Source organism: Populus alba, chromosome 3, assembly GCF_005239225.2.
Source record: "Populus alba chromosome 3, ASM523922v2, whole genome shotgun sequence".
Taxonomy (NCBI): Eukaryota; Viridiplantae; Streptophyta; class Magnoliopsida; order Malpighiales; family Salicaceae; genus Populus; species Populus alba.
In genome coordinates this window covers 15589646-15615753 of record NC_133286.1, presented here as the reverse complement: position 1 = coordinate 15615753, position 26108 = coordinate 15589646, and the positions used below count along the sequence as shown (strand labels likewise).

Below are 26108 nucleotides of genomic sequence, written 5' to 3'. Positions count from 1 at the left end.
TTTGATTAAAATTATTTTTTAACTTTCAAAGTTTTTAAATAGATTTTCAACATGATTTTATCAATGTTTATGCTTTTTTTTCTTTAATCTTTCAATTACCCATGAAATATGAACATGCCATTGTAATATTTTTTTGTTAACTTACCTTAATAATCATAAAATATTTTTTTAAAACAATAATTATAGTTAAAAATCCTGTATTCCATGAGGTAAACAAGAGATACGTTAATAAAAAAATCTCCTAATTGAATTTTTTTTCAAAACAACTATTTTTTCCAAAAAATTAACTAAAATTTGAACTTTTCTTCCTTGTTTCCTCGCAATACAGTGAAGACGTACGAACTACTAAGATGTATGTACCATTGTATCAGTTAAGAAATATTTTAAAACTAGTTTACACATTAACTAAGGTATTTTGCATATGCTTGGAGAATCTATAAAAGTGCCGACGTGTTAGACGCCCAGATAAAGTGGACCATAAAAGCAATTAAGCAATGCAATATGCAGCCCTGCAGTGCCGCACTTATTTATAATCTTCTCGTCTCTTCACTTTCACCGCAAAACCAACCCAGCAAAAGCTCTCTCCTTTCTTAGCTATCGCTCTCTCAAAAATTTATCCTTTTTGATACTCTTCAATCCATCAAAACCTGCAACTATTATTACTTTAATCTAATCACTGCGAACCCTAGAATTCCTTTTGTTTTCTCTTGCTCTTCAAGGTAAAAATTCTGTCTTTTATGTGAACAAGAGCATTCTTTTATAAGGTTTTTTTTGGTTCATTTGATGCCTTGATCGTGTTACTGGTCTTTTGTCGCGAAAACCTTTTTTGTTTTATTGTTTTTCTAATATAGTGTTAGAAATGTAATGGGAATCAATGACTATTGTGTTTGTTGAATGGTGAATTGGGTATTGTGAAACTAAGGAGAAGTGGAGGATTTTATTTTTTTATGCCAAAATTCTCCTTTTTGTTTCGTTTCTGATTTACGTGAAGGGATTTTGTTATTGATATTTAGTTGGATAAGCTAATCTGGGTTCCTTTTATCCTGAGATGATATGCAGTGAAGTAGATGCCTCGAGCGTTTTCTGATTTTTGAATATTGAATATGTATGTGAATTTCAAATGGACAGCAAAGTTTTCAAAATAAGTGTATCGTATCATGTAAACTTATTGGAAGTACGCTCATGAACTTTTTTGTGTTTTGGTTACTGAAAATATAAGTGGTGAAGTTGAAAACGGGCATTATGTGAAACTATTGAATGTATTACTATGAGATATGTCTTTATTTTTGGTTCCAATATGACCTGCAATGGCTAAAATTTAGAAGGTGCATAGATGTTACCTTGAAGACCATGTGAAACAACGTGAGTGAATTTATTTTGGAGCTGCAATGCACTTTGAGTCTGGCTGAATAAGTTCTGTATAGCTAAATTTCCCGATGTTTTACAGTTGGTTTACATGTAATGTGTTTGTGTTCATAATTTTCTCTCTGGATGCTTGATTCCTATTCGTTTTGACTTTATAAGTTGTAATTGAAAGGATGGATGTGGGTTGTTGCAGGCATGACGCTGGTTTCCCAGGCTGGTCCATCATACTGTATACCTACTGATATAAGCCGCTGTAAAACTGCACAAAATGTGGTTATTGGTATGGCTAGTAACATTGATGCATCTAAGCTGAAGGAAACACCCGCCAGATTCTCTTCATTATCATGTAATTTTAGCAAGACACCTAAGATTCTGAGTTCAGAGAGTCCGTCCATAGGAATGAAAAGAGGGCATCAATTTGTTGTCGCCGCAAGCCCTCCTACAGAAGATGCTGTCGTTGCCACAGAACCACTAACAAAAGAGGATCTTATTAGATACCTTGCCTCTGGTTGCAAGCCTAAGGAAAATTGGAGGTAAATTTTCAGTTCCTGATCATAGTTGGATTAGGGTGGTATCGTCTTCTTGCTGGAGACCTTGTCACCGATTGCATCCCCGAGGAAAAATGGTATATTGTTAAAATCATGCATATGGATAAAAGACTCTTCTTTGGCCCATTCCACCGTTCCTAAATTCTGCAAATCATAGTGGTTCCTGAATTCTTGCAATTCAAATACTCTGACACAAATCATGTTTGTATCTACCAAAGGTTAATTATGATCGAACATATAGTAGGAAGGTTTTGTTGTGCTTGTACCCTTCTGACTAGTCTATCTCATACTGTAGTGCTTCGTATGCTTTTCAAGTTGTAAGTCCAAGCACCTTCTGTTAAAGAAGAGTTCTTCCTTCTTCCTTGCTAACAACCTCGTTTATATCCCATTTCGTTTTGTTTTCATTGATACTCAATTCTATTGGGGTCTTTATATTTGATTTGTTGTTTAACTTGTACCCAAGGTATTTGCTTGTTTACATGTGTTACTTTTGCAGAATAGGTACAGAACATGAGAAGTTTGGTTTTGAGATTGGAACTTTGCGCCCTATGAAATATGAGCAAATTGCAGAGTTGCTTCATGGTATTGCTGAGAGATTTGACTGGGACAAAATAATGGAAGGTGACACTATCATAGGACTTCAACAGGTAAAATGGTCATCATGTTTATCTTCATTGCTTTTCCATAGCTAATTGCATCTCATTCTTATGCATATCATATACTTTGTTCTGGACTTCTTTTCTACTGTTTATATACAAGCTAGATGCATCTCTTACACTGGAATTCTTTGTGCTGCTTTCTCAAACGGCACCTGAGTTGTTGATTATGTGCTTTTAATTGTTGTGCCCAGGGGAAGCAAAGCATATCATTAGAGCCTGGTGGTCAGTTTGAGCTCAGTGGAGCACCTGTAGAAACTTTGCATCAAACTTGTGCAGAAGTTAATTCACACCTTTATCAGGTAAATTGAGATCGTTATACTTTTTTAGCATTTGCATGACTTGTGTTGAGGTTAATTCAACTTCTAGGTTTGTTGTGGTATAGGACAAGTGTCTTTTTTCCAAACGACGTCTGAGAAACATCTAAATGATCTGTTTCCATAAAAAAATATGTTTTTCTTCTTGTGTTGCCAAAAAAAGGTATATTTGCATAGTTTGGTGGTCTGCCTGATTCCAGTTCACCGGCCAAAACATATCGGATCAGATTACTCATTTTTATGCTTCAAATCCTTTTCTCTCTAGAATTTTTCATTCCTTTACATCAACTCTTTATGTTTATCTTATAACTTTCTCGAATTAATTTTGGGTCGATCTTGACTTGGATTCTATTAATTGTTGGCATTATAATTTTATTATTGTATGAATGAATATGATGTGCCTGGCGGTACTTATTTTCAAATGCCTAATGAAACGCCCACACACACACAATACATCCTATTGAGCTCGACTTATGTTAATTTCTCCAGGTGAAAGCCGTTGCAGAGGAAATGGGAACTGGATTCTTAGGAATTGGCTTCCAGCCTAAATGGGCACTCAAAGACATACCTATTATGCCCAAGGTATAATTATTCAATCAATTTATACTCTTTTTTTTTTTTTATCTAATTAACTTAGATGGAAATATAAAATGGATAATTGAGGAAAGTAAAAGGTAATAGTTGTCACAGAATTAGCTTGAACATGCTTTTCATATAAGACAAATGTGCCCTTATAAAATTTTTAAGTGAGTTTTTGCGTCATTAACAAAAGGGATGGAATAAATAAAATTATGATCATATGGATTTATATTCATGGTTTTTATTTTGTTTCATTGGTTTACTGTTTGCCTTTTCTATGTCGAACCTTCATAGCAGGGATGGATCTAGGACTATTGAGATAGGGGGGAGGGGGTGAAAATTCCTTTCCCTATGAAAAAGTAGAGGAAAAAAAAAACTTAGATATGTCAACTCATTATCTTTTGTAGGACACAAAATAAATCAAACGTCTTTAAGGATTCAAACTAAAATTTTGTAAGAAAAGAGGACCAAATGGGTCATCTTCTAATAAGGAAAGCTAATTTTCTATCTTTGGAGGGTTAAAATTATTGATGAAAAAGGCTTTCAAGGGAAAACAGTTATATTTTTCAGGGATTAAATTAAAATTTTCTAAACAACAGAACCTAATATGCTGTAGTAGCACGGGGGAGGGGCAGGGCAACCCCTGGATTTTTCCTTCCTTCACAAAATGCTACAAATGCTTCCTTCTTTGTTAAATATGGCAGATTGCGTCTCTGAGCTTTCACATATCTATGCCAATCTCTCGAGAATTGTTTAGTTTTGTGGCTTTAAGCTGACTATTCAGCCAACTACACCCCCCCTAGTATTTTCTTGTTATAAGCTATCAAAAGTTGCATATGTAGACTGATTTAAATGTTCATGTCAAGAGGAAAGAGCCTCTAGAAATTTGCGGACTGTGTTAAGTATTGGATTTGTCAAAGGATCCTTTCCAATCTATCATGTGGGTCTGTGACACACCATCAGTGATATTTAATATATGTTTATTATCCCTGCAGTAGCAGGCCTTTCAATTAATCCCTTTTTTAATACTTCTCCTTCCTTCCTTCCTTTTTTTTGTGCTATGTATAATCATGGTTGTCTTTGTAAATTTTAATTGCATGTCTACTGACATGTATTTTGTCTCAGGGAAGATATGATATCATGAGGAATTACATGCCCAAAGTTGGCTCGCTAGGACTTGATATGATGTTTAGGACTTGCACTGTTCAGGTCAGATGAAATTTGCTTTTTCAATGGTTTAGTCATTTTGAAGCAAAATTTTGCCCGGTGGCTAATTTTGTAGCTTAAACTTCCTTTTTTGTATTTAGCGAATTTTTCTCCTAATGTATATTGATAACTTTTATTTATATTAAAAATTGACTTTCAATAGGTTAACCTGGACTTCAGTTCCGAGGCTGACATGATAAGAAAATTTCGTGCTGGCCTTGCTTTGCAGCCGGTGAGAAACTTTTCTATATTCCTTTCTTTTTTTCACTGCAAAATTTTCTGATTTCTTATTTTTTGAAAATAAACAGATAGCAACAGCTCTATTTGCAAACTCACCTTTCACTGATGGAAAACCAAATGGCTATCTCAGCAAGAGAAGGTTTCTAAACGTAATTGTACTGTTGTACTTGATATGAAATTTGTTTCCCATGGGCTTTCAGTGACTTTTCTTTACCTGAGCAGCCATATCTGGACTGATACTGACAACAACCGTGCTGGGATGCTTCCATTTGTTTTTGATGACAACTTTGGGTAAGTTTAACTTGTTATTTGATAGGAAAATAACATTTAAGATAATAATTTTAGGGTTGGGGTGGTGGAGGGTGGGTGGATTTGGAAATCCAACTACATAATCTATATTTTTCAAGCTTTTTGTTATTCTGAACATTGTGATGTACAGGAACCTAGATCGCTTCAATTATGAGCACATATGATCATTGTTTGTGTAAACATAGATCTAATGATATGTATAGATTCACTCCTTGCTAGTTTGTTTATGATTAAGAGGAGCCATCATGACTTCCGACTACTGAGTTAAAAAGATTCAAGATGGGCAGCATCAATCCTGTTTCTTTTATCAGTTTGCAGATCAGGTGTAAATAAACATGTGGAATATACCCATTCCTGCATTCAAATACATGCTACATGTATGTTTGAAAGCTTAAGTTCATAATGCTTGCATGAATACTTGCATAAACAAGTGGACAAGCACTTGGTGTACAAAGTTGATTACATGATGACAATTTTGTTTTATTTTTCCCTTTGCAGGTTTGAGCGGTATGTTGATTATGCTCTCGATGTTCCAATGTATTTCGTGTATCGGAAAAAGAAGTATATTGACTGTACAGGAATGTCATTCCGGGTTTCTATCTATCCTTAATAGTCTTGTAATTTATTGCCTTTGATATTTGCACCAGCTTTTCAGGAATATCATGGGATGATAAGGTGTACTAATTTCTCAAGAAGTAATGGACATTTTATAATTTTGCAGGACTTTTTGGCAGGAAGACTTCCATGCATTCCTGGTGAATTGCCTACTCTTAATGACTGGGAAAACCATTTGACAACAATATTTCCCGAGGTTAAATTATTTTCATTTTGGTTCTTTTGCTAAAGATACTGTGTTCTGATCCTGACTCATTCAAAGCATATTGCTTACTCATCTCATTCAGGTCAGGTTGAAGAGATACTTAGAGATGAGGGGTGCTGATGGAGGGCCTTGGAGGAGGTTATGTGCATTGCCAGCATTTTGGGTAGTTGGCCCCTTTGATCCCTTTTGTTTTTTCCCTTTTTTTGATTGCATGATTTGTATATTTCTGATGTGACTCAAGCGAAATTTTTAGATGGAATGAACATTGCTATAAAGAATTTGATAGAATCCTAGAACGCTTACAGTAGCAAGGATGTGTAACTTGAAGATATCAACCTTGTATCCATAGCATGTTTCATTGCTTTGTCATCTTGTAGTTTGGCACTGTTTTCAACAGTTCGGTATTCTTCTTGAATAGAGGATGTTTCCCCATTTAAACAATATCAGCTCATGCTGATTTTTTTTTCCCCAAATGTTTTAGATGGAATGATCATTGCTATAAAGAATATGATAGAATCCTAGAACAGTTACATTAGCAGGGATGTGTAACTTGAAGATATCAATCTGGTACCCATAACATGTTTTATTGCTTTTGTCATCTTGTAGTTTGACACTGTTTTCATGTTGATATTTTTTTTTCAAATGTCAGGTAGGGCTGTTATACGATGAAGACTCACTTCAAAGTGTTCTAGACATGACAGCTGAATGGACTTCTGAAGAAAGACAAATGTTAAGGAATAAGGTAACACACTTTTACAACCTATAATAAGTCAATCTCCTTTCAAGTCATAAAATGCCTCAAACAAGATTCACAGAATTGATTTTTTGAGTTAAGTCAATCTTGTTCTAGCTGTTATGTTTTCTTTTAAGATGTCACGCTGAAAACTAAATTTAGGCAAAAGACCATTACCCTGTGTAGTCCAATTGTAAAAACAGTCTTGGGTGGGTTGTGTTTCCTGTTGGCATTTCTTCCGTTGGGATATGTTTAAGCTGCCATAGAAGGGTCCACAATATGGTGATCTAATGGACAACGAAAATCTCAAACTTTGCTGAGGACAATGAAAATTTCTAACTTTGACGAAAATTTTGTTCATGTTTTCGCAATATTCATGAGGCCCGTTCATGAAACCTGACATTGCTAGAGGCATAGGTTTGTGTTTTGATAGCTGTCATGGCATTGTATATAGATGAGCATATGTGGTATTAATTAGGATAGGTCTTGCTTGTTATTTAATTTTATCCTACCACAGAGTGCAGCCTGCATGTCTTTCGTAGTCATGACAGTGCATCTGATATCATCTTGTTTGTAGGTTCCAAAGACAGGTCTAAAGACACCATTCCGGGATGGGCTGTTGAGACACGTTGCTGAAGAAGTTCTAAAGCTAGCTAAGGTAACTCCCCCCCTTCCCCAATAATGTTAGTTGTTTAAGTCAAACTGCAATATGCTTTTGTTCATGAAGCAGCATATAGCAAAAGATAAAACCTAGGGTTCTTCAAGCCCTAAAGTCTGAATATCAATAATCCGAATAATCAATCTTTTATGAAAAATAACACATAATGTTTGTTTAAATAGGAGCTAAAACTGACGCAAGTAAGGAAACTTAAACCAAATAAAATTTTGTAACCTAACTAGGAAATAAATCCTAAAATGCTGACCCCCTTATAAAACTTGGCTTGGAGACTGCACTTACAAAATTTCAGCCCGATCATAAAAAGCTATGCTTGTTTTCATCAAAAGGGTTGTTAGTTGTGTCTGGACTTCTTCTTGGACTTGTACTTATCTCTGGGACGTCCCGAGTCAGTTCAACTTTAGTAAAACGTTGTTCTCAAAACAATCACTTCTTCTTCAGGATGGCTTAGAAAGGAGAGGCTTCAAGGAAGTTGGTTTCTTGAACGCAGTGGCTGAGGTGGCTAGCACAGGTAACTTAGTAATATCTATGTGTTTTTGCATGTTTCCCAGTACTTAGTCTAAAGTTAACCTGCATAATTTGTTTCTTGATGGTCACGAATATTAATGATCTTATGGCAGGCATAACACCAGCAGAGAAGCTTTTGGAACTTTACCATGGAAAGTGGGGGCAGTCTATAGATCCTGTTTTTGAAGAGCTACTTTACTGAGGTGAATTAGGTTTTTGTAGCACTGCAGCAGTGTCCTGCTATGTACTCTCTGATTACTTTGGGTGTAAGCCTTGTTCATGTTCTGAACTATTTTTACCTACTGTTACTGATAGTTTGTCTTATGCTGAATAAATTTCAATGTAAATCCTTGGTACGAGGATTCTCGTGAAACTCTCATTGAATACACCCGGATAGTTTGGAGCGAGTGAATACTTTTTTGACTTCCAGAGTAATAACAAACTAACTGTATGCTTTTCACAAGCATTTATGGTTAAGTTGTTCGCCTTGTGTCATGCATCATCATTGTGATCATCCTTGATGAAAATGGTTAACCCATATGGTTGATCGATTCCATTTTCACAAATTAACCATGTTTTCACTGATCACAATATGCAAATTGGATTGTGAAGGTTGGTGATGGAAATGTGAATAACATCAAACCTTCAATGCCATGCTCTTCTAGGAGGTAATTAATTCATTGCCACTCGCTTAACCAGGGTTTCCACACTGAATCGCTAAAATCTAATGTGATATTGCTGTGTCTCAGGTCACCTCTCATGACCGAGCCATGTGGCTGCCCTCAGGTACCATGTGCTTCCGATACCCACTAGAGATAGATACCCCACCACGTTAACATTTTATATGGTAGCTATCCATGCAATTGTTTTGTTTAGTTTCTCCTGTTTTTTAGCTGCCTCTTATCATATACTTGGATAATTACTTGGTATATACATTTTATCTGTTCGGTGTATCCAACCAAGGCAGAGATTTGGAGGGGGTTATGTCAAGTGCACCTGGCTGGATTGAGAGGTGTGAGATTGTTGTGCAGGGAACAGGCAAACGTACTAGGGTGATAATTTAGATGGGGACTGCTCGTTATCCCTACCACTCTTGATTAGGTGTTGAATGACTCGATAACGATGCTATAACAGTAGAGTTTTTAGAAGCACATCTCTGAACATTTTCAAATCTTATCTCATGTAAGCTATCGTTTTCCCTATCAATTAGCCTGCAAGTGGGAGTGAGATCTATTAAGCTAATTGGCATGCCTATCATGTCTTCAGGTTTGATGGATTGTATGCAAAGCCAGTGGGGGGGACATTTACTAATTCACCTTTTTTTTTCTTTTGGCTCATTGTGGTTTTTTCCCCAAACCCTTTGCAATGAGATTGTGTATTTGTACATGTGTTTGATAATTTTAAATGCAGTCCAAGCACAGCAACAAACAGGTTGTAGATAGGCATCCACATATGATCTCATTGGGTGAAAGGGAAAAATCATATATCATATTATAGGAGGAGGGCTGAGCATAGGATTCCAGCATCAAGAAGCCAGCTAGTCCTCGAGGAGGGGTTCGGAGGAGGGCCAGAAAGAATACTTGTTCAAGAAGAGACAGATTGATGACAGGGAAGCCTATAATGCAACTTGTTATTTCCTCATCGATTCCAGCTCACAACTCATTGTTGGAGTTATTGACATGTTCCCCTCCTAACATGGACACACACACACGATATCATTAAATATTTTCTCTACAATCCTCGCTTTCTGATTGGCTAAAATAATATCAAAGTCACCCTCTTAAAATCCTATCCTTCCTTGCACCTACAAAAGCCCTTCACATCTCCATTCTCCATCGCTCTCCTCTCCTCTTTTTCTCTACATTTCCCTTCTTAACATTACCATTGTTAATTATTAATCAAGATGAGAGAAATCCTCCATATTCAAGCTGGTCAATGTGGTAACCAGATTGGTGGCAAGTTCTGGGAGGTTGTGTGTGATGAACATGGGATTGATCCGACGGGGAATTACACTGGCAACTCTCACGTTCAACTTGAGAGGGTCAATGTTTACTACAATGAAGCTAGTGGTGGCCGCTATGTGCCTAGGGCTGTCCTAATGGACCTTGAGCCAGGGACCATGGACAGCTTGAGGACTGGTCCTTATGGGAAAATCTTTAGGCCTGACAATTTTGTTTTCGGCCAAAATGGAGCTGGAAATAACTGGGCTAAGGGACATTACACTGAAGGAGCTGAGCTGATCGATTCTGTTCTTGATGTTGTTCGAAAAGAGGCTGAGAATTGTGATTGCTTACAAGGTATAACTTCCACATCCTCGCATTTGTAGGTAAAATTGTGTTCAGTTTAGTCCATGCAATCATTTCTTGGCACATTAACTTTAGTTTCTTGAATTAATTATTGGTGATGTGATTAGGCTTCCAAATCTGTCATTCTTTGGGAGGTGGAACTGGATCAGGAATGGGGACTCTGCTTATATCAAAGATCAGGGAAGAATACCCCGATAGGATGATGCTAACTTTCTCAGTATTTCCCTCTCCTAAGGTTTCTGATACAGTGGTTGAGCCTTACAATGCCACCCTCTCTGTACACCAACTGGTTGAAAATGCTGATGAGTGCATGGTCCTTGACAACGAAGCTCTCTACGATATCTGCTTTCGTACTCTCAAGCTCACCAATCCAAGCTGTAAGTCTACGCCCCAATTGTGCTCTGATATAACATATTGTTGATTCTCTAATATCAATGTATGCGCATGTGTTACAGTTGGTGACCTTAACCATCTTATCTCAACAACCATGAGTGGAGTGACATGCTGCCTTCGATTCCCTGGTCAATTGAACTCCGATCTTCGAAAGCTGGCCGTGAACCTAATCCCCTTCCCGCGTCTCCATTTCTTCATGGTTGGTTTTGCACCATTAACATCCCGTGGCTCGCAACAGTACCGAGCCTTAACCATCCCTGAGCTGACACAACAAATGTGGGATGCTAAAAACATGATGTGTGCAGCTGACCCTCGGCATGGTAGGTACTTAACTGCCTCAGCTATGTTCCGAGGCAAGATGAGTACCAAGGAAGTTGATGAACAAATGATAAATGTGCAAAACAAGAACTCGTCATATTTTGTTGAGTGGATTCCTAATAATGTGAAGTCAAGTGTTTGTGACATTCCACCAACTGGGCTAGCAATGTCATCAACATTCATGGGAAATTCTACCTCTATCCAGGAAATGTTTAGACGTGTTTCGGAACAATTTACAGTCATGTTTAGGAGAAAGGCATTTTTGCATTGGTACACTGGGGAAGGAATGGATGAAATGGAGTTTACTGAGGCTGAAAGTAACATGAATGATTTGGTTTCCGAGTATCAACAATATCAAGACGCCGCTGCGGATAATGACGACGAGTATGATGAAGAAGAGGCAATGGAGAACTAAAGGGGCTATTTGATCAGGTTGTTGTTTGGCTATGGTTATGGCTGTAATAATGATGTTTTTTTTTCTTTGTACGGAGTTAATTTATGTTTATTGTTTTGGTGGTCAATCATGAGGTCATGTTTGAATAATTGTGATATTGTGAATATTACTATGTATAATTGTTGAGTACAAAAATTGTATTATTGCTTCTTCTTCTTCTTCTTCTTCTTCTTTAATAAGGATTGGTTATCATTTCCTATTAGTAATTTTTATTTATATAATATTAATATTATCAAAATTATCTTTTCAAAAATCTCAACTCTAATTGTGATTTGAGAAGGAATTTTAAATAAAATCATCTTTCCTCTCTTTAAAATCTAAAAAATACATGGAAATTACTACTTTTCAAATGAGATAGGTGTTTATATGTAATTTCACAAAATAAAATACAATGATACGAAAGACCTGTTTGTTGAATCGCTATTTTATTATTTTTAAACTGTTTTTTTTTATATTTTTAATTTTTTAAAATATATTAATATTAAAAATAAATTTTTTAGCGCAATCTCCTTGGTTCGCCAACCAAATAGTCACGAAGGGCTGTTTGCTCTTAAAGGGAAAATAAAAGCAAATGTTAATTTAAACTATTAGTATTAAATTATTGAGCTATGAAAGCAGCTTGGGTCCATAGCTCAGTGGTAGAGCATTTGACTGCAGATCAAGAGGTCACCGGTTCGAACCCGGTTGGGCCCTCTTTTAATATTCCTGACATTTTCTTTTTCTAAGCTTCCTCCTTTCAATCGGTTTTATTTCTCTCTACAGATGAACAATTATTAGACCACTTTAACCCAAACTCACCCCATACACACCGCCACACCGGAGGAGGTGAGCCCGGGAGAAGGTTGGCTCCCAAATCTCCAACTTTTCTTATGGCGAATCAGGGTTCCTAGTCAGCTATTCTTTTATGGGCCAGGGATAGCTAGTCTGGTATTAACCCCACCGGCTCATTGCAATGTGATACACCTCCTCCTCCTCCTCCCATGACACAACAAGGAAAACACAGGCGGGGAAGATGATGGCTAATGTTTACATGGTGCAAAAGTTCTTTCAATATTATTAACAAAAAATAAAAAATAAAAAAAATGTCGGCATCAAGAGTGGCTTTTCGTCGACTAGCAAAATTAATGTTGAAACCAATAATGTCATATTAGATAGCTAAGATTTCAAGGGCCAGTGCCGAAATTAAAGGGGACAAGTGGACATATGGAACCCAGGTTAGGTTGTTGAAGAGAATGGTGTTTACCAAGCATTGACGCCTCTTGACGCTGTTGCTTCATGCACATCTGACAGATTTATTTTCTTATTTTTTAAATTTTATTTTTAATATCAATATATCAAATCAATTTATCTAAAAATACGAGTGAATGATGCTATCCTCTACTGCTCATTTGACAGATTTTTATTACTGCTCCTGGGAATTTTGCAGGGCTTCGAGACCAATTTAAACACTCCACCTGCACCACAAATGCAAGCTTGCGCTTGCACAACGAAAATCCCACCGACACAATAAAAAGACATGGCTGAAAAGCAAAAATATTTGATTAAAAAACTTTAACATAAATGAACACCAATTCCACCTCTGCTTATGCAGCCACAACCAATGACACTGTACATAAATTACATGGATTGCAATAACATTTTCTATTCACCCTCCAAAAGCAATTTGAAACAGCAGTTGATTCCCTCTACAAACATGTAATCTGTCTCAAGAATGTCTTAATTATTCCTCAAGATTTCTGTATTGGAAATGGTCAGCAGCAGAAGCAAGAGTATCCTTCATATCTGCATGAGTGACTAATATGGAAAACACCCAGCAAACTGACCAAACCTAACTCATCAAATAATGTTCCAAAATAATTCTTCAAGATGACAACCAATCAATGCATGCAGAAGATTGAGGCAATTTACAGCCATTTTTTTTTTTTTTTTGCTGTGAGGTCAAAACTCAAAAAAGCCCTGGATCATTCTGACTTGAAATTAAGCTTGTGTTCACCATTGGTGGTCGTCTTAAGGAAAAGAAGAGATTTACTTTGACCCCTGTCCTTGTACTATCAGGCATTTGTGCTCCTTTTATTTTCAAGAGTTGATCCCTCTTTTAGAGCTGCTTGTGCTTCGTTCTCCCTTCCCAGCACAAAAAGAGCTACTGCTTGTAAATAAGATGCAATATGCCAAATAGGGGATATTGCCTGGGCTTGCAGTGCATCATTTAGGGCCTCCTGGGGCAAGTTGGTCATGAGGTAGGATAGACTTCTGCGTGCATGAACGGTTGGGGAAACCATGCTTCCAACATCAATGAACTGCAAATTGATAAACTGTGAGCCCAATTTGGAAATTTTGATGATAACCAATAGAACAATGTGGAACATTTGATTGGATACAGAAATACATTAACCCTACAAAAGAATCCTAACATTAAGATCTCATTGTTCTGTAATGATAGACTTCTTTTCTAATTTACAATTAAATTCGCTGACGCCCCCCTATCCTTACATTCTCCACTTTAATAAAATCACTTATTTAATTCACTTCAACCAATCTCAAAGGTTATTAAGAAAAAACAGAAACAAATTAACCTGGGAATAGAATTCAGTGGCAGCTAGAAAATCTTTCTGCTGGAAAGCAACATCTCCCTTCTTCGTATTTAATGTTTCCTGCTTTTGGTTGGTCCACATCTGGAATGAGAGCTACATGACAGTAAGAAAAAAACATAAGCAGATCATAGGAAGCAATGTTACAGCTGAACCAGTCAGGCATATGTAAGAAATCAATGACATGCATCAAATAAAGGAGATGAAAACACAGGATGAGTACACTCGGTGGGAGTAAAGAATCAAATGAGTTTTCCCTAGCATCACATAAAACCTATAGGGAAAAAGTGGCGAAAATATACAAACATGAGCATACAAGTACATAGACACTAACTAAATAAATGCTAATGGGGAAACTGAGCATCAAGCCAATAACAAGAACCAATCAAGAAATATCAAGACCCAGTACATTCTTGTAATATTGCCATGCTAAAATCAGAAGTAAAGTATTCAAATGTTAAGGTCAAAATGATGCTAGTGTAGCAAAACCTTGAAGCTAGAATGATTTGTCAATTACTTAAATTTTAATTCCATGGATTTAGCATAGCAAAAGTGAAAATCAAGATTTTCTTTGGCAGAACTATAGGAAAAACCATGATCTGACACAACAAAAACCAGAATCTTTGAATCTCTAATTAAAGAAACTGATAATAAATGCTCAGATGATTGCATTAATAGCATTCCATTGTTCCATTTTACTATATCAGAAACAAACCTCAGTAGCTGTACCCTCGTCATCTTTATACCCAAGCTTTTCTAAAATCTCATGTATGGCAGTCAAATCCATTCTTAAACAAGCCTCGCCAAGTGGTGAAAGAGGTAATGCTGCAGCACCATCTTGTATCCCCATCAATTCATGAGAAGGAACCTGCAAAACAGTTTACTAAATAATTCCTTTGAAGCATGGAGTGATTCAAACCTTTTAATTCTCACCAGGAAGACAAAGGCGTATAGCCTATTATAGTTTGTAAAAGTTCCATGAGATCAGCATCAAAACTCAAAGCAATAGGTCAGAAAACAGACGTTCCAAAAAAAGTGTTAATAGGACCACCAAAGCAAATCTGAAAAGAACTGCATGTTGCTGGGCCCGACAAGAAGCATTATTTTGACCAAATACCATATTTCCAGATATCAGGTCATGTAATTGAATACTCATTTATGACTAAGAAATTTGCTCATTTTATTTTATTTTTAATTGCTTTGAGTAAAATGAAGTTGCTGTATGTGGTAGGATTTGTTTGAGAAACTCAAGGGCTTAAAAAGAATAAATTCCCAGATACTTGAGAGTAAGTGAATAGCAACCAACCTCGGTATCCTTCTGAAGAGGAATCAAAGCAGCAACTAAAGACTTTGAATTTGGTCGCTCCCGGGGCTCATATTGTAAACAACGTGAAGCTAACCGCACCAACTCAGTTCCATCATCATTTGTAAACTGGCCTTCCAAGCAAGAATCTGTCAGCATTTGAATATTTCTGTCCCTTATCAAGTCCAGTGCCTGAAATAAGTTTTGAACCAAAATATTAGATGCCAATGATGTGATACTCCAAATGTTGTGATGGATAAAGACAACACAGTAAAAATAAATTTTACTTTATTGTTCAAATATTTCAGGAATGTATGGAAATCTATTAAGAAAAAAAAAGAATAACAGAATAACTATGTATAGTCGCTGCAGCCACAGCTTTTATCCCAGGCAACGGTCCCAGATTATTTTGTGATTCCAGTGAGAAGATGGAGCTTTTGGGATGCACAGCGTAATAAATGAAGAAATTTACAATAAAACTCACCAGCAGATGCTTGATATTTCAGTATCAAAATAATCCTATTGAGGACGGAACTTACATGGCTGGGAGGAATATGTTTCCCACTAAGAAGGTCCAGCAAAAGGGTGCCAAAGCTATAAATTACACTTTCTGGTATTACCCTTCCTACAGAATGAATGAATAATTGAAGTTATAAAGGAGATAAAATAATCAAGAAACCATGATCATGATAGCTGATTAGGCAAATATTCGACGAGCATAAATCGTGTTAAGAACTTTAATAGGATTAAATTGAAACAACAATTCCACATGCCATGTGTACAAAGATCAGGGTGAAGATTAGATGCGCAATAACATTTAGCTTGTTTCATAGAATTAGATACCCGTCCTCAGATACTCAGGAGGAGTAAATGCCAAGTTTGTACTGTAACTTTTTCCATCTCTCCTGTTCTTCATCAGACCAAAGCATGAAAGTCTAGGGTTGCCCTCCTAATAAATAGAATGATAAGATGAACATGAACTCTGTTAAATCCTAACATTGATACGGAACACATTAAAAGATAATGACATACTTACATCATCAAAGACAATTCTATAAGCATTCAGATCATGGTACAGAGCACGTCCCTTGCTGGTACAATATTCTAGAGCTTGTGCAAGATGTAGAGCCACTCTAAGACGCATTGCCCATTTCATTGGTTGTGATTCCCCTGTAGAAACCATAGGGCCAGCATTGATTTGTAAGGAAAAAAAAAGAGAAATTAAACAACAAGGCTGCTCCCTGGTATTGTTGTTAGGTGTATTAATTCCGAACACACAGCCAGGAGCTCAAGCAAAAGTAATGGTGACAAAAACAAGAGTGAATCTTTTGCGTTGCAAAATCTGTAACAGTAGGAAATTTCTTGTTTGTAACCAGGAATAATGATATAACAGAAAGGTGCTGCATTTCCTCCATAATCTACTACATGCACACACAAAGAGACATAAATTTCCAATAATAGGCATGCTAATTGCTCAATATGAAGGAATACATAATGCGAGCTTGGAAATAGAAGAAAGAAGCTGACAATATCCACTAGATGCTAAAGCAAACGAATGGGCACCAGAGAGAGACTTACAATGGAATAAGTGTTTGGCTAATGTATCATTGGGCATAAACTCTGCAACAAGTAACCTCTCATCCCCTTTACCACAACAGCCAACTAAATTTGCCAACCTATGGTTCCGGAGCTGACCGACAGCTCTTGCTTCTTCCTAAATTCATAGAACATTGCAGTTAAGGGACAGCATTATCATGCTAGTGGCAGTTGTATACAGTAGATAGAAAAGGCATGACTTCTGTGAACATGGTATTTGGTAAAGAGAAACAATATACTTCACTTACCAAAAACTGCCTGGCATCAGGCCAAGCTGATCTATTAAACCGTTTCACAGCAACCCTCCTCTGATTCTCAAGCTTCCCCTTATAAACCACATTTGGAGCCTTTTCCCCATGTTCAGAAACTATATTTTCTACAGAAAACCCTGATGTCGCCATCCTTAGGGTTTCGATGTTGTATTCACGGAATGCAGGCAAATCATCAAGTTCACTCTTCTCTTCATTAACTACAAAGACCGAACAAACCAATGATCAAAATGACACCAAATAAATAAACTAACAAAAACCACCCATTTCACTTACCCTCATTGCGGTCCTCGGGAACTGATCCATTATAGCCAGAGCTCCAACAACACTTAGTAAGCTTTGAACACTCGCAGCCCATCCCAATACCACAATTTGAAAGCAAAGGACTAACTAAATCAAATCTTTAAGGCCCAATTTTTCTCTAGCTCAAACACTCCATTATCTTCAGTAGACATAGCATTTCTTCAAATTTTACAATATCTCAATGGCAATCGTGTGTGTGTGTATATAAAAAAAAACTGCAATCCTCACTGCAATAAGAATAGAAAAATTTGCCCTCAAATACTTTTTTTTAGAACAACCCAATTAACCAATGGCAATTACAGTACTATTCAAACATTTGATTCTACAACAACCCAAAGCTACAAAAATCAAAATAAGAATCTTGTATTGTCACATCATCAGTTCTCTAAATAAATATATAAAAAGAGCAAATCCTAATACTTATAAAAAAAACATCATTTTCTTCAAGTACAAACCCTTCTTTTCCCTATGAATCTAAACTCCCACAAAAGTGATGCAAAAAGGTAAGCAAAAAACAGCGATTTCTAGATGCAGATTTATTTCTTTTTCCTAAGCTATCTGAACAACCAAACAAAGAAAATCATAAAAAAAAAGGAAAGAAAAGCCCTGTAGTCCACCAACAATCAAGCCAACAAAACTTCACCTCTCACTTACTCACTCTCTCTCTCTATCCCTGCATCAGCTCAAGTGGTTCACTTTATTACAAAAAAAAAAATTAAATCGAACCCACAAAACTTCACACAAAAAACACAAAGAAAGAAAACAAAAGAGAGAGTCTTGAACCTGAGTCGAGGGAAGTGAATAGAAGACTTGAGCTTTAACAAATTTCAAGAGAAAAGAAAACAAGAAGGGGGTCTTTTTATTACAAGGTTTATGTGTGTTTTTTGTAGTTTGTGTTTGGCAATGCAAGAAAATAGATGGAACTTGGCTTTTTGTGAAGTTGGGTTTAATTTTTTTTTTGAGTTTCTGAATCCGAGAGAGATCCTTCAGTTCCTTTCTTTCTTTCTATGCAAGAGAATAAGAATTTTGAGGGCTTAGAGATTTGGATTAATATATCAAATTTTTATTTAAGACTACTATATACTTAGTTTAGTATATATTTATAGAGAGAGGGAGGGGGCCAAGGGGTGATATAGAGATCTGTGTGAGAGGTTTCTCTGTCTTTGCTGGGTGTTTTTGGATGTGTTATTGTCTTGTCTTGTTTTTATTATCTATCTATATTTTTTTCTTAATTTCCACCGACATGACACTCACTTTTCTCATTTTTCTTCGAGTAAATCTGCCCACCTGTACTGTTAATCAGATCAGCTATAGGAGATCATATATTCAGATTTTGGAAATAATAAACTTGTAAGAAATTCATAAAGTTTTGTTGAGAGAAATCACTTTTAACTGTGGTTCCTTGAACAGTCTCTAACATGTTGGGTTGTTAAGTAACTTAAGTTGCTAGGTTACGGAAAAAGAGAGACAGAGAAATACTAGTTTTGGTGGGAATAGTTTCTGTTTTCCATCAACTATAAAAGTGGGACTTGTCTCAAAACATCACTAACCAAAAAAACATGGGACCTTCAACAAAAGAGATACGGCCATTCCTTTTCTTGTTATCCTTTTGTTTTTGTTTTTATCGTTAGTTTCATGATTCATTTATGATATGCAATTACAAGATGACTATAATTGTTATAACCTTGTTTTGATTGGGGTGGTGTTTGTGACGGTTGTAACCTTTGTTTTTTTGAAGTTTTGTTTTAAAAATATATCAAAATAATTATATTTATTTTTTAAAATTTATTTTTAACATCAACACATTAAAAAATAATTTAAAAACACAAAAAAAAAAGAAGAAGTAAAGATTAATAACATACTTCATGATAACAATGGATAGATGACAAGTAGAGAAATAAGTGATATTGTACTTCCAGGGATTTTCTGAAAGAAGAGAAAGAGGTTTATACAACAGACAAAGAAAAATAGGGTTTATGTTAACATATGAGTATTTTTTTAAAAAAAATCACAAGAAATTATTTTAGCAAATAAGATGGTATCTCATCTTATTCACTTTTTTAAACCTCTTTTTATAAACTTTTTTATAAACTGAATTCCATTTGAAACTCAAACTACTATATTAAAAGAGTTACAAATATAACAATTTATTTAACTATTTAACTCTAATTGAATTCAATTCAATTCATGGAAGAAGCATACTGCCATGTATCACGGCTAATGTTGCTAAATTCAGTTTCTGAACTAATAAATATCTAGGTTGCTTGTGCTTATCAACGAAATGAATAAATCATGGAGAAAAACTTAATGATCATCATCCCAAATGTGCCATCTCCTCTCCATGAATCCATAGCAAATGGCAAAGCTTTCATAATTACAGCAGGAGAAGAAGAAGATGGGTTACAAATTAATAGAATGCCATTATTGAAGAAACAAGAGGGCTCTGTATTCTTGACTTCCTCGTGGATGCTATTCAAATATAGCACCATTTTTCAGCCATGGTTTTGTCGTTTAATTTTCAAGCAATCAGAGCTTCGAAGATTACCACAACACTATAAGAAATAAAGATGGACATTAACAAGCATACATGTAGAATTGAAGCAACATAAATATTTCAATTAGCATTGGGGTGCTTCATGGTGAATGTGTCATCAATATTTATACATGTGAATGTCATTTATACAAGCAGTAGGTCTAGAAATGGAACATTCTAAAGTGGAAATTTAACTCTTTAGGTTGCATTGGATAATGCTTCCACAGCCAACTTTTCTTTATAAAAGTAAGGTATTAGTATAAGAATAGTATTGATCTTACCCCAAAGACTTTCCAATATCAATTTTCAAATCTTTCAGCCATTGATCTATAGAATTTATCCATTATTTAATAAATGGGATTTTTTTTTAAATAATTTTAAAAAGAAGATGTAAGCACCAGAGAGCGAGAGAGAGATTACCTCAACTTAATTGTAAATGCATTTGCCATGAGATTACTTGCCCGATTAATCATAGTTGTTGACAGGGAAGTGGATTACTGCCTAAATTGTTCAATTTTCATTTTATTAAAGCATTGAGTACCGACAAACATAATCATGAGAAAGCTTTCTCCCAAATCACCCTTGATTAAGGATTTGGATTAGGACAGCATCATCCTAATTCCAAGAAACTCACGACCCTCGAACTTATAGGGCTAGAGTCTACTAGATTGTGTTTTTAAAAATTTTAAACTTTTTTTTTATATTTTCAGATAATTTTCATATACTAATGTTAAAAATAATTTTTAAAAAATATAAAAATATTATTTTAATATATTTCAAAAACAAATATTTTTAATCATCACCTTCAGCACAATTTTAAACAAGTCTTAAATTCTTCCAATACAAACCCAAACCATAAAAATAATGGATTTAGGTTAGGCTAGTTAAAGCCACTGAGTTGGTGATTTGAACTCATTTTTTTTTTTTTTAAATGAGAGATTCACCACCCTCAAACCCACCCAATCATGGTGGGATTGGGTTAGTTTAGCGTGGGCCCACCACATTGGTTTTCAAACTCCTTTTACACACAAGCATTCATCATAGAAGAATATTCTCCTGCAATATTTATCATTTTATTTATTAATTTTTATACAGAGTTTTCAAGACAACGTTCTCATTAATTCTATCTGTGCTAAATTTAGCATAAGAGGTTCCTAAACTATATATAAAAAACTTGATTTTTCCAAGAGATCATGGATCGCTAGCTGATCAAGTTATTCGTCTTCAACCCCCAATTAGGCTTATAAACCAGTTGTGAAAGGTACTTCAGAATCCTTGGTTTGCTCAAGACTTCACCAACTACAAAGAAGAAATACTAAAATACAGTAGCGTAGCATAAAATTATTGACCCATAGGGCCATAACAACGAAATATCTAGCTGTTTAATGTGGACTTTTGAGTCGAAGTTGATTCTTGGTAATTTAGAGTTTATTTGGGAGTGTAGTTACAGTTGTTTTTTAAAGTGTTTTCATACCAAAATGTATTAAAATAATTTTTTTTTTTTTTAAAAAAAATTATTTTTAAGATCAATGTATCAAAACGATCCAAAACATATAAAAAATTAATTTTTAATAAAAAATAATTTTTTTTTTAAAATGCAGATACAACTATATTTTTAAATACTTATTTAAATAATACATCTCATGCCCGGAACAATTTTTAATTGGGGTAGATAATTCAAGAATGCATTATATAAATATATATTTCACTTTGACCAAAAAAAATATTTACAAATGTCATTACACAATTTTTTTTTACTTCACTTTATCAACGTCGTCAAAGGCCAAGCACATAAAAGCATCCTATCCAAGCCGCATAAGATGAATGGAATCTGGCGTAAAATGAAACCTATTAAAATATTTAAGAAATATTTTATTATTATTTTTTATAGATATATGTTAAATAAGGTATGGAGCAATCTTCACTTTATATTTGGAATTTTTCTGGTTAAGCGAAGACAATTTTCATTTCATAAAATAAAATTAAAAAATATATCTTATTTATTTTTAATTTTTTTTTATTAAGTAAAGATCTTGAGTCATTGTTCAAGTGACTCTTAATATAAAATGAACAATACATCCTATTCATTTTATCTAAAAAGATTTGGATTAAGATAGCGTTTGGAACGTTGTTCTCAAAAAAATCAAAAGGTTTTTTTTTACTAAAATTTAATACAGTTTGTATTTTTTAGATTGTTTTGATGTGCTGATATCAAAAATAATTTTTAAAAAATAAAAAAAAACATTATTGGCATACATTTCAGCACGAAAAATTATTTGAAAAGCAACCGCTACCACACTGCCTAACACACTCTAATCACCTAAAATATCACAAGCTTTTCTGCACCCATCTTTTCGCGAGACTGAGAATTTTGCTTGGCGATAATCATTAGCTAATCAAACATGAAGGGAACAAGATCAAGCCAATCTCAGGAACCCTAATTAAGATGCTTTAACCTCCCATGAGTCCCATCAGTACTATCTCTCTTCTATTTTCATCATCATCTTCATTCCAGCTATGTAATCATGCCTGACTGCCATTATCAAAGCTAGCTAGCTGCTGGTTGTTGGGTCATTGACCTACAAATCATAAAAACAAGAATACATGGAGGTGCTAAAAGTTTCACTGTCCAACTGGAATGTTGAATCAAGAAAAGACAAGAGGCTTTAGCCACAAACTTCGTGACAGCATTTCAAATCTACTGCTGTCTTTGTTTAAAGTTTCTAATTCAAAACTCCGCAAATCTCTGCAGCTTAATTCCCGTGTTTTGGTGCGGTGAATTGAAATGCGGATATTGTTGATTCTGTTTATTCACTCATGAACAGGTTTCATGTGAAAATAAAAAAAGTGTACAATTAATTTGTTATGTTATGAAGATATATAATAAATGATAAATTGTAGAAAGAATTATTAATGCTAATTAACAGTTAAAGCCGAAAGTTGATCTTCATGGTAAGAAGCAAAGCATAGATGCACATGTAGGTATTTGATCTCATTATATGAATAAATTCTTAATTTTTTTATTTAATTGTGTAGCAATAAAAATAGATATTTGTAAAAAATAAATGATTTAAAATCCAAAAATATTATTTTTTAGTCAAATATAAAGCCCTACAAAAACTCCTTTATGCATAACTAAGAGATAAAGAAGCTTGTAAAATAAACATTGTAAAATATAATTATCTAACACAATTACAGTCCATTTACCTTTTTAGTACTATTGGTCAATAAGAAGAGCAATACTTAAAGATTCTATGTTGATTACAGGCAGTTAAGCAATATAACTATCATGAATAAGTTTTCAATTCCATTGATCGATGACTTGTTGGATAAACTATATGGCTTAAGTTGGATTTGAGGTCAAAATATCATCAAGTGAGGATTTTAGAAGATAATGTTATGAAAACAACATTCAAGACTCATTATGGACATTATAAATTCAAGGTAATGCCATTTGAGTTAACAAATGCTCTAACAACATTTCAAGTATTAATGAACATAGTATTGAAATCCTTTTTAAAAAAATTTATATTGGTAATTTTTATGATATTTTGATATATAATTCTACCCTAGAATGACATCTAAATCATCTTAAGTTGGGACTAGAGCAATTGAGAAATAACCAACTCTTTACAAAAAAAGTCTAAGTGTATGTTTGGTATTATGGTGCTAGGTGTTTTTCAAAAGTATTTTTTGTTTGAAAATGCTTCAAAATGATTTTTTTCAAATCTTTTTTATTATTGACATCATGACATCAAAATCATCAAAAAACACTTTTAAAAAGCTTCAATTTAAGGCTTTTTCTAGTAAAACATGATCGAAAAGAAAAAGTTATTGCATTCTTAAACACTCATTAAATGTTCTTTCCATGAAAGGAAAATGGAATACATAGGGAATATCATTTCAAATAAGAGAGTAGTTATCGATTCAAAGAAATAAAAAGTTGTGAAAGAATGATCAATGCCTCATATAATTAAATAATTGAGAAGGTTTTTGGGTTTAATAGGATATTACAGAAAATTCATGAAAGGGTTTGGGATAATCAACAAACCATTGACTTATTTGTTGATGAAGAGCAATTTTGCTTGGAATAACAAGGCCTATGAAGCTTTGACATACTTAAAAAAGCCTTGTGTGCAACATTAATGCTAGCATTGCCCAACTTTTATAGAGTTTTTGTATTAGAGGCTAATGCTTAAGAGTATATGGTAATCTTGATGGAAGTAGAAAGATGGAGGCATTATTTGGAGCATGGTTAGTTTATAACTTAAACAAATCATGAGAGTTTAAAATATCTTTTAAAATAAAAAATTCATACATTGATATAGAAGAAATAACTAATTAAGCTAATAGGACCATGTATCAAATTTGATAAAGAATGGAAAAGAAAAATATGACAGTAGATGTATTATCTAGGAGGAATGATATAGAAAGATCAACGATTGAAAATAAAGATAAATGTAAAGTTACAAGTTATGGTAGACTAGAAGCGATCACTGTATTAATGCTAACTTGGTATAAAGAGGCACATGAAACTTATAGGAATGATACTTCAATACAAGATATCATTGATGAAAAGATTATCAATATAAACAATTGGCCTAATTATACCTTTATAAAAAGAATTTTAAGATTCAAGATCAAGATTGTAATTGAAGCATACAAATGTTTAAGGAATAGGTTAGTAAATGTGACTTATGATTCATACATTGAAGGTAATGCAAGAATACAAAATTCTTACAAGATATTAGAGATCTTATTTTATTGGCCTTTGATGAAAAAAATGGTAGAAAAGATTGTCAAGGAATGTGATGTTTATAAACAAGCCAAGTTAGAAATGGTAGCCAACCTTAAGTTTTTATAACCTCTATTAGTTCTATAAGGAATTTGAAATTATATTATCATGGATTTTATTGAAAAACTCTCTAAATTAGAAGAGATGAATACGATGATGATAGTAGTTAATAGATTTATCAAATATAAACACCTTATAGCCAAACAATAACAAAAAGTTTATTACTTCGTCTTTCTGTTGTTTTTTTTTACTTTGTCTATTTAGATAACACCTCTATTTACTTTGTCTTTCTTTTGTTTTCTTCTTCTTAAAATATTAATTCTTAACTACTATTTAGACTTTGTAAAGTACAATCCTTAATAATTTACAATATTTTTTTTTATAAATAATTTTGGTAGTTGAATTCTCATCTTTTTATCTTATTCTTAAAGTATATATAAAAATATTCTTGACAAGATATCGATTTTTTGCTTGCTTGATTTTTATAAATATTGAAAGATCTTTTTCATTTTTTTTTAAAAAAAAGGAAAGAAAAACCAACTAAATAGATAAATTATGTGAAATCAAAATTTGAGAATTTTCCCAATGAGAACAATGTGGGCTGTTTTATTTTCCTTTCTTTTGATGTGTCATTTGAAAGGTTTGATCCAAATACAAAATAAACAATAAACATGTTGAGCAGTTAATCTTTATAAAAATATATTGAGCTGCTAACTGAAACTTAAAAAAAAAAAACCCTCAAAATAAGATAGAACAATCACGAGAAAATCAACTGATAATAAATATGATAATAAGCTTTATAGAAGATAACCAAGAGAGTAAACTCTCATAGTAAAAATAAGCGAATTAGCAAAAATCTAACGTCTTCTTTTACACACCTCTTGTTAATTTATATAAAGATTATATTAAAGTCTAAATGAATATTCTTACTTTACTTTTCTGTCAAATGAAATTATCTATAGCTATAATTTTTTTTATTTAATGAGCGGATTTAAACATGAATTAAACTAAGGTTTTTCTCTGAATAGTTTTAAAAATAGACTTTTCACATATATCATATGTATTTAGAGGAATAAAGTTTTCTAAATGTTAGTCCTAAAATCTCAAACTTAAAAACGAAAACAAGTTTATCTTTGATCAACATTTTTCAATGTAGCATTTGCTCATTAACCAGAACAATAACCAAGCAATGACGACTTCTGGACTTGAGAAGGAACTTTATTGAGTACAATAGAACATTACTGGCCAAATGTGGATCCATCATCCAATAGTCACGACTTCAGGACTTGAGAAA

General features: G+C 34.1%; 3 protein-coding genes and 1 non-coding gene across 6 annotated transcripts; 3 read left to right on the top strand and 1 right to left on the bottom strand.

The window, feature by feature from the left end:
- Positions 1-500: 500 nt before the first annotated feature.
- On the top strand, positions 501-8363 carry LOC118028475 (glutamate--cysteine ligase, chloroplastic). The gene is made up of 16 exons (XM_035032065.2): positions 501-719; positions 1559-1898; positions 2410-2560; positions 2764-2871; positions 3376-3468; positions 4591-4674; positions 4835-4903; positions 4980-5050; positions 5134-5202; positions 5719-5812; positions 5942-6031; positions 6123-6203; positions 6690-6782; positions 7351-7431; positions 7891-7960; positions 8070-8363. Exons 2-16 carry the CDS (start codon positions 1561-1563, stop codon positions 8156-8158), a joined length of 1581 nt encoding a protein of 526 aa, XP_034887956.1. The 5' UTR covers positions 501-719; positions 1559-1560; the 3' UTR covers positions 8159-8363.
- Positions 8364-8502: 139 nt separating this feature from the next.
- On the top strand, positions 8503-11570 carry LOC118028477 (tubulin beta-7 chain). The gene is made up of 3 exons (XM_073408059.1): positions 8503-10253; positions 10370-10639; positions 10718-11570. The coding sequence occupies exons 1-3, from the start codon at positions 9860-9862 to the stop codon at positions 11386-11388; spliced, it is 1335 nt and encodes a 444-aa protein (XP_073264160.1). The 5' UTR covers positions 8503-9859; the 3' UTR covers positions 11389-11570.
- A 478-nt stretch (positions 11571-12048) lies between these two features.
- Positions 12049-12120, top strand: TRNAC-GCA (transfer RNA cysteine (anticodon GCA)). The gene has a single exon. It is a non-coding gene; the product is annotated as a tRNA-Cys (tRNA).
- Positions 12121-12948: 828 nt separating this feature from the next.
- Positions 12949-18672, bottom strand: LOC118028476 (serine/threonine-protein kinase BSK7). Of its 3 annotated transcripts, none has more exons than XM_073408221.1 (11): positions 18270-18672; positions 17460-17625; positions 17163-17383; positions 16897-17032; positions 16355-16488; positions 16162-16267; positions 15858-15943; positions 15322-15510; positions 14731-14883; positions 14001-14111; positions 12949-13724 (listed from the first exon to the last, which is right to left on the bottom strand). In XM_073408221.1, the coding sequence occupies exons 2-11, from the start codon at positions 17539-17541 to the stop codon at positions 13479-13481; spliced, it is 1464 nt and encodes a 487-aa protein (XP_073264322.1). In that variant the 5' UTR covers positions 17542-17625; positions 18270-18672; the 3' UTR covers positions 12949-13478. The 3 variants fall into 3 exon arrangements, with proteins under 3 accessions (XP_073264322.1, XP_073264321.1, XP_034887958.1); XM_073408220.1 differs by having other exon boundaries at positions 17460-18159; positions 18270-18671; XM_035032067.2 differs by having other exon boundaries at positions 17460-17713; positions 18270-18671.
- Positions 18673-26108: the final 7436 nt, after the last annotated feature.

Excerpts from the sequence above, each read along its gene's own strand:
- LOC118028475 (XM_035032065.2), top strand. The coding sequence starts at position 1,561 with ATGACGCTGGTTTCCCAGGCTGGTCCATCATACTGTATACCTACTGAT. Across the intron at positions 2,872-3,375 it reads TTAATTCACACCTTTATCAG|GTGAAAGCCGTTGCAGAGGA; the intron begins GTAAATTGAGAT and ends TAATTTCTCCAG. Across the intron at positions 5,051-5,133 it reads GGCTATCTCAGCAAGAGAAG|CCATATCTGGACTGATACTG; the intron begins GTTTCTAAACGT and ends TTACCTGAGCAG.
- LOC118028477 (XM_073408059.1), top strand. The coding sequence starts at position 9,860 with ATGAGAGAAATCCTCCATATTCAAGCTGGTCAATGTGGTAACCAGATT. Across the intron at positions 10,254-10,369 it reads GAATTGTGATTGCTTACAAG|GCTTCCAAATCTGTCATTCT; the intron begins GTATAACTTCCA and ends TGATGTGATTAG. Across the intron at positions 10,640-10,717 it reads CAAGCTCACCAATCCAAGCT|TTGGTGACCTTAACCATCTT; the intron begins GTAAGTCTACGC and ends CATGTGTTACAG.
- LOC118028476 (XM_073408221.1), bottom strand. The coding sequence starts at position 17,541 with ATGGGCTGCGAGTGTTCAAAGCTTACTAAGTGTTGTTGGAGCTCTGGC. Across the intron at positions 17,384-17,459 it reads TCCCGAGGACCGCAATGAGG|TTAATGAAGAGAAGAGTGAA; the intron begins GTAAGTGAAATG and ends CGGTCTTTGTAG. Across the intron at positions 14,884-15,321 it reads CTCTTCAGAAGGATACCGAG|GTTCCTTCTCATGAATTGAT; the intron begins GTTGGTTGCTAT and ends ACTGTTTTGCAG.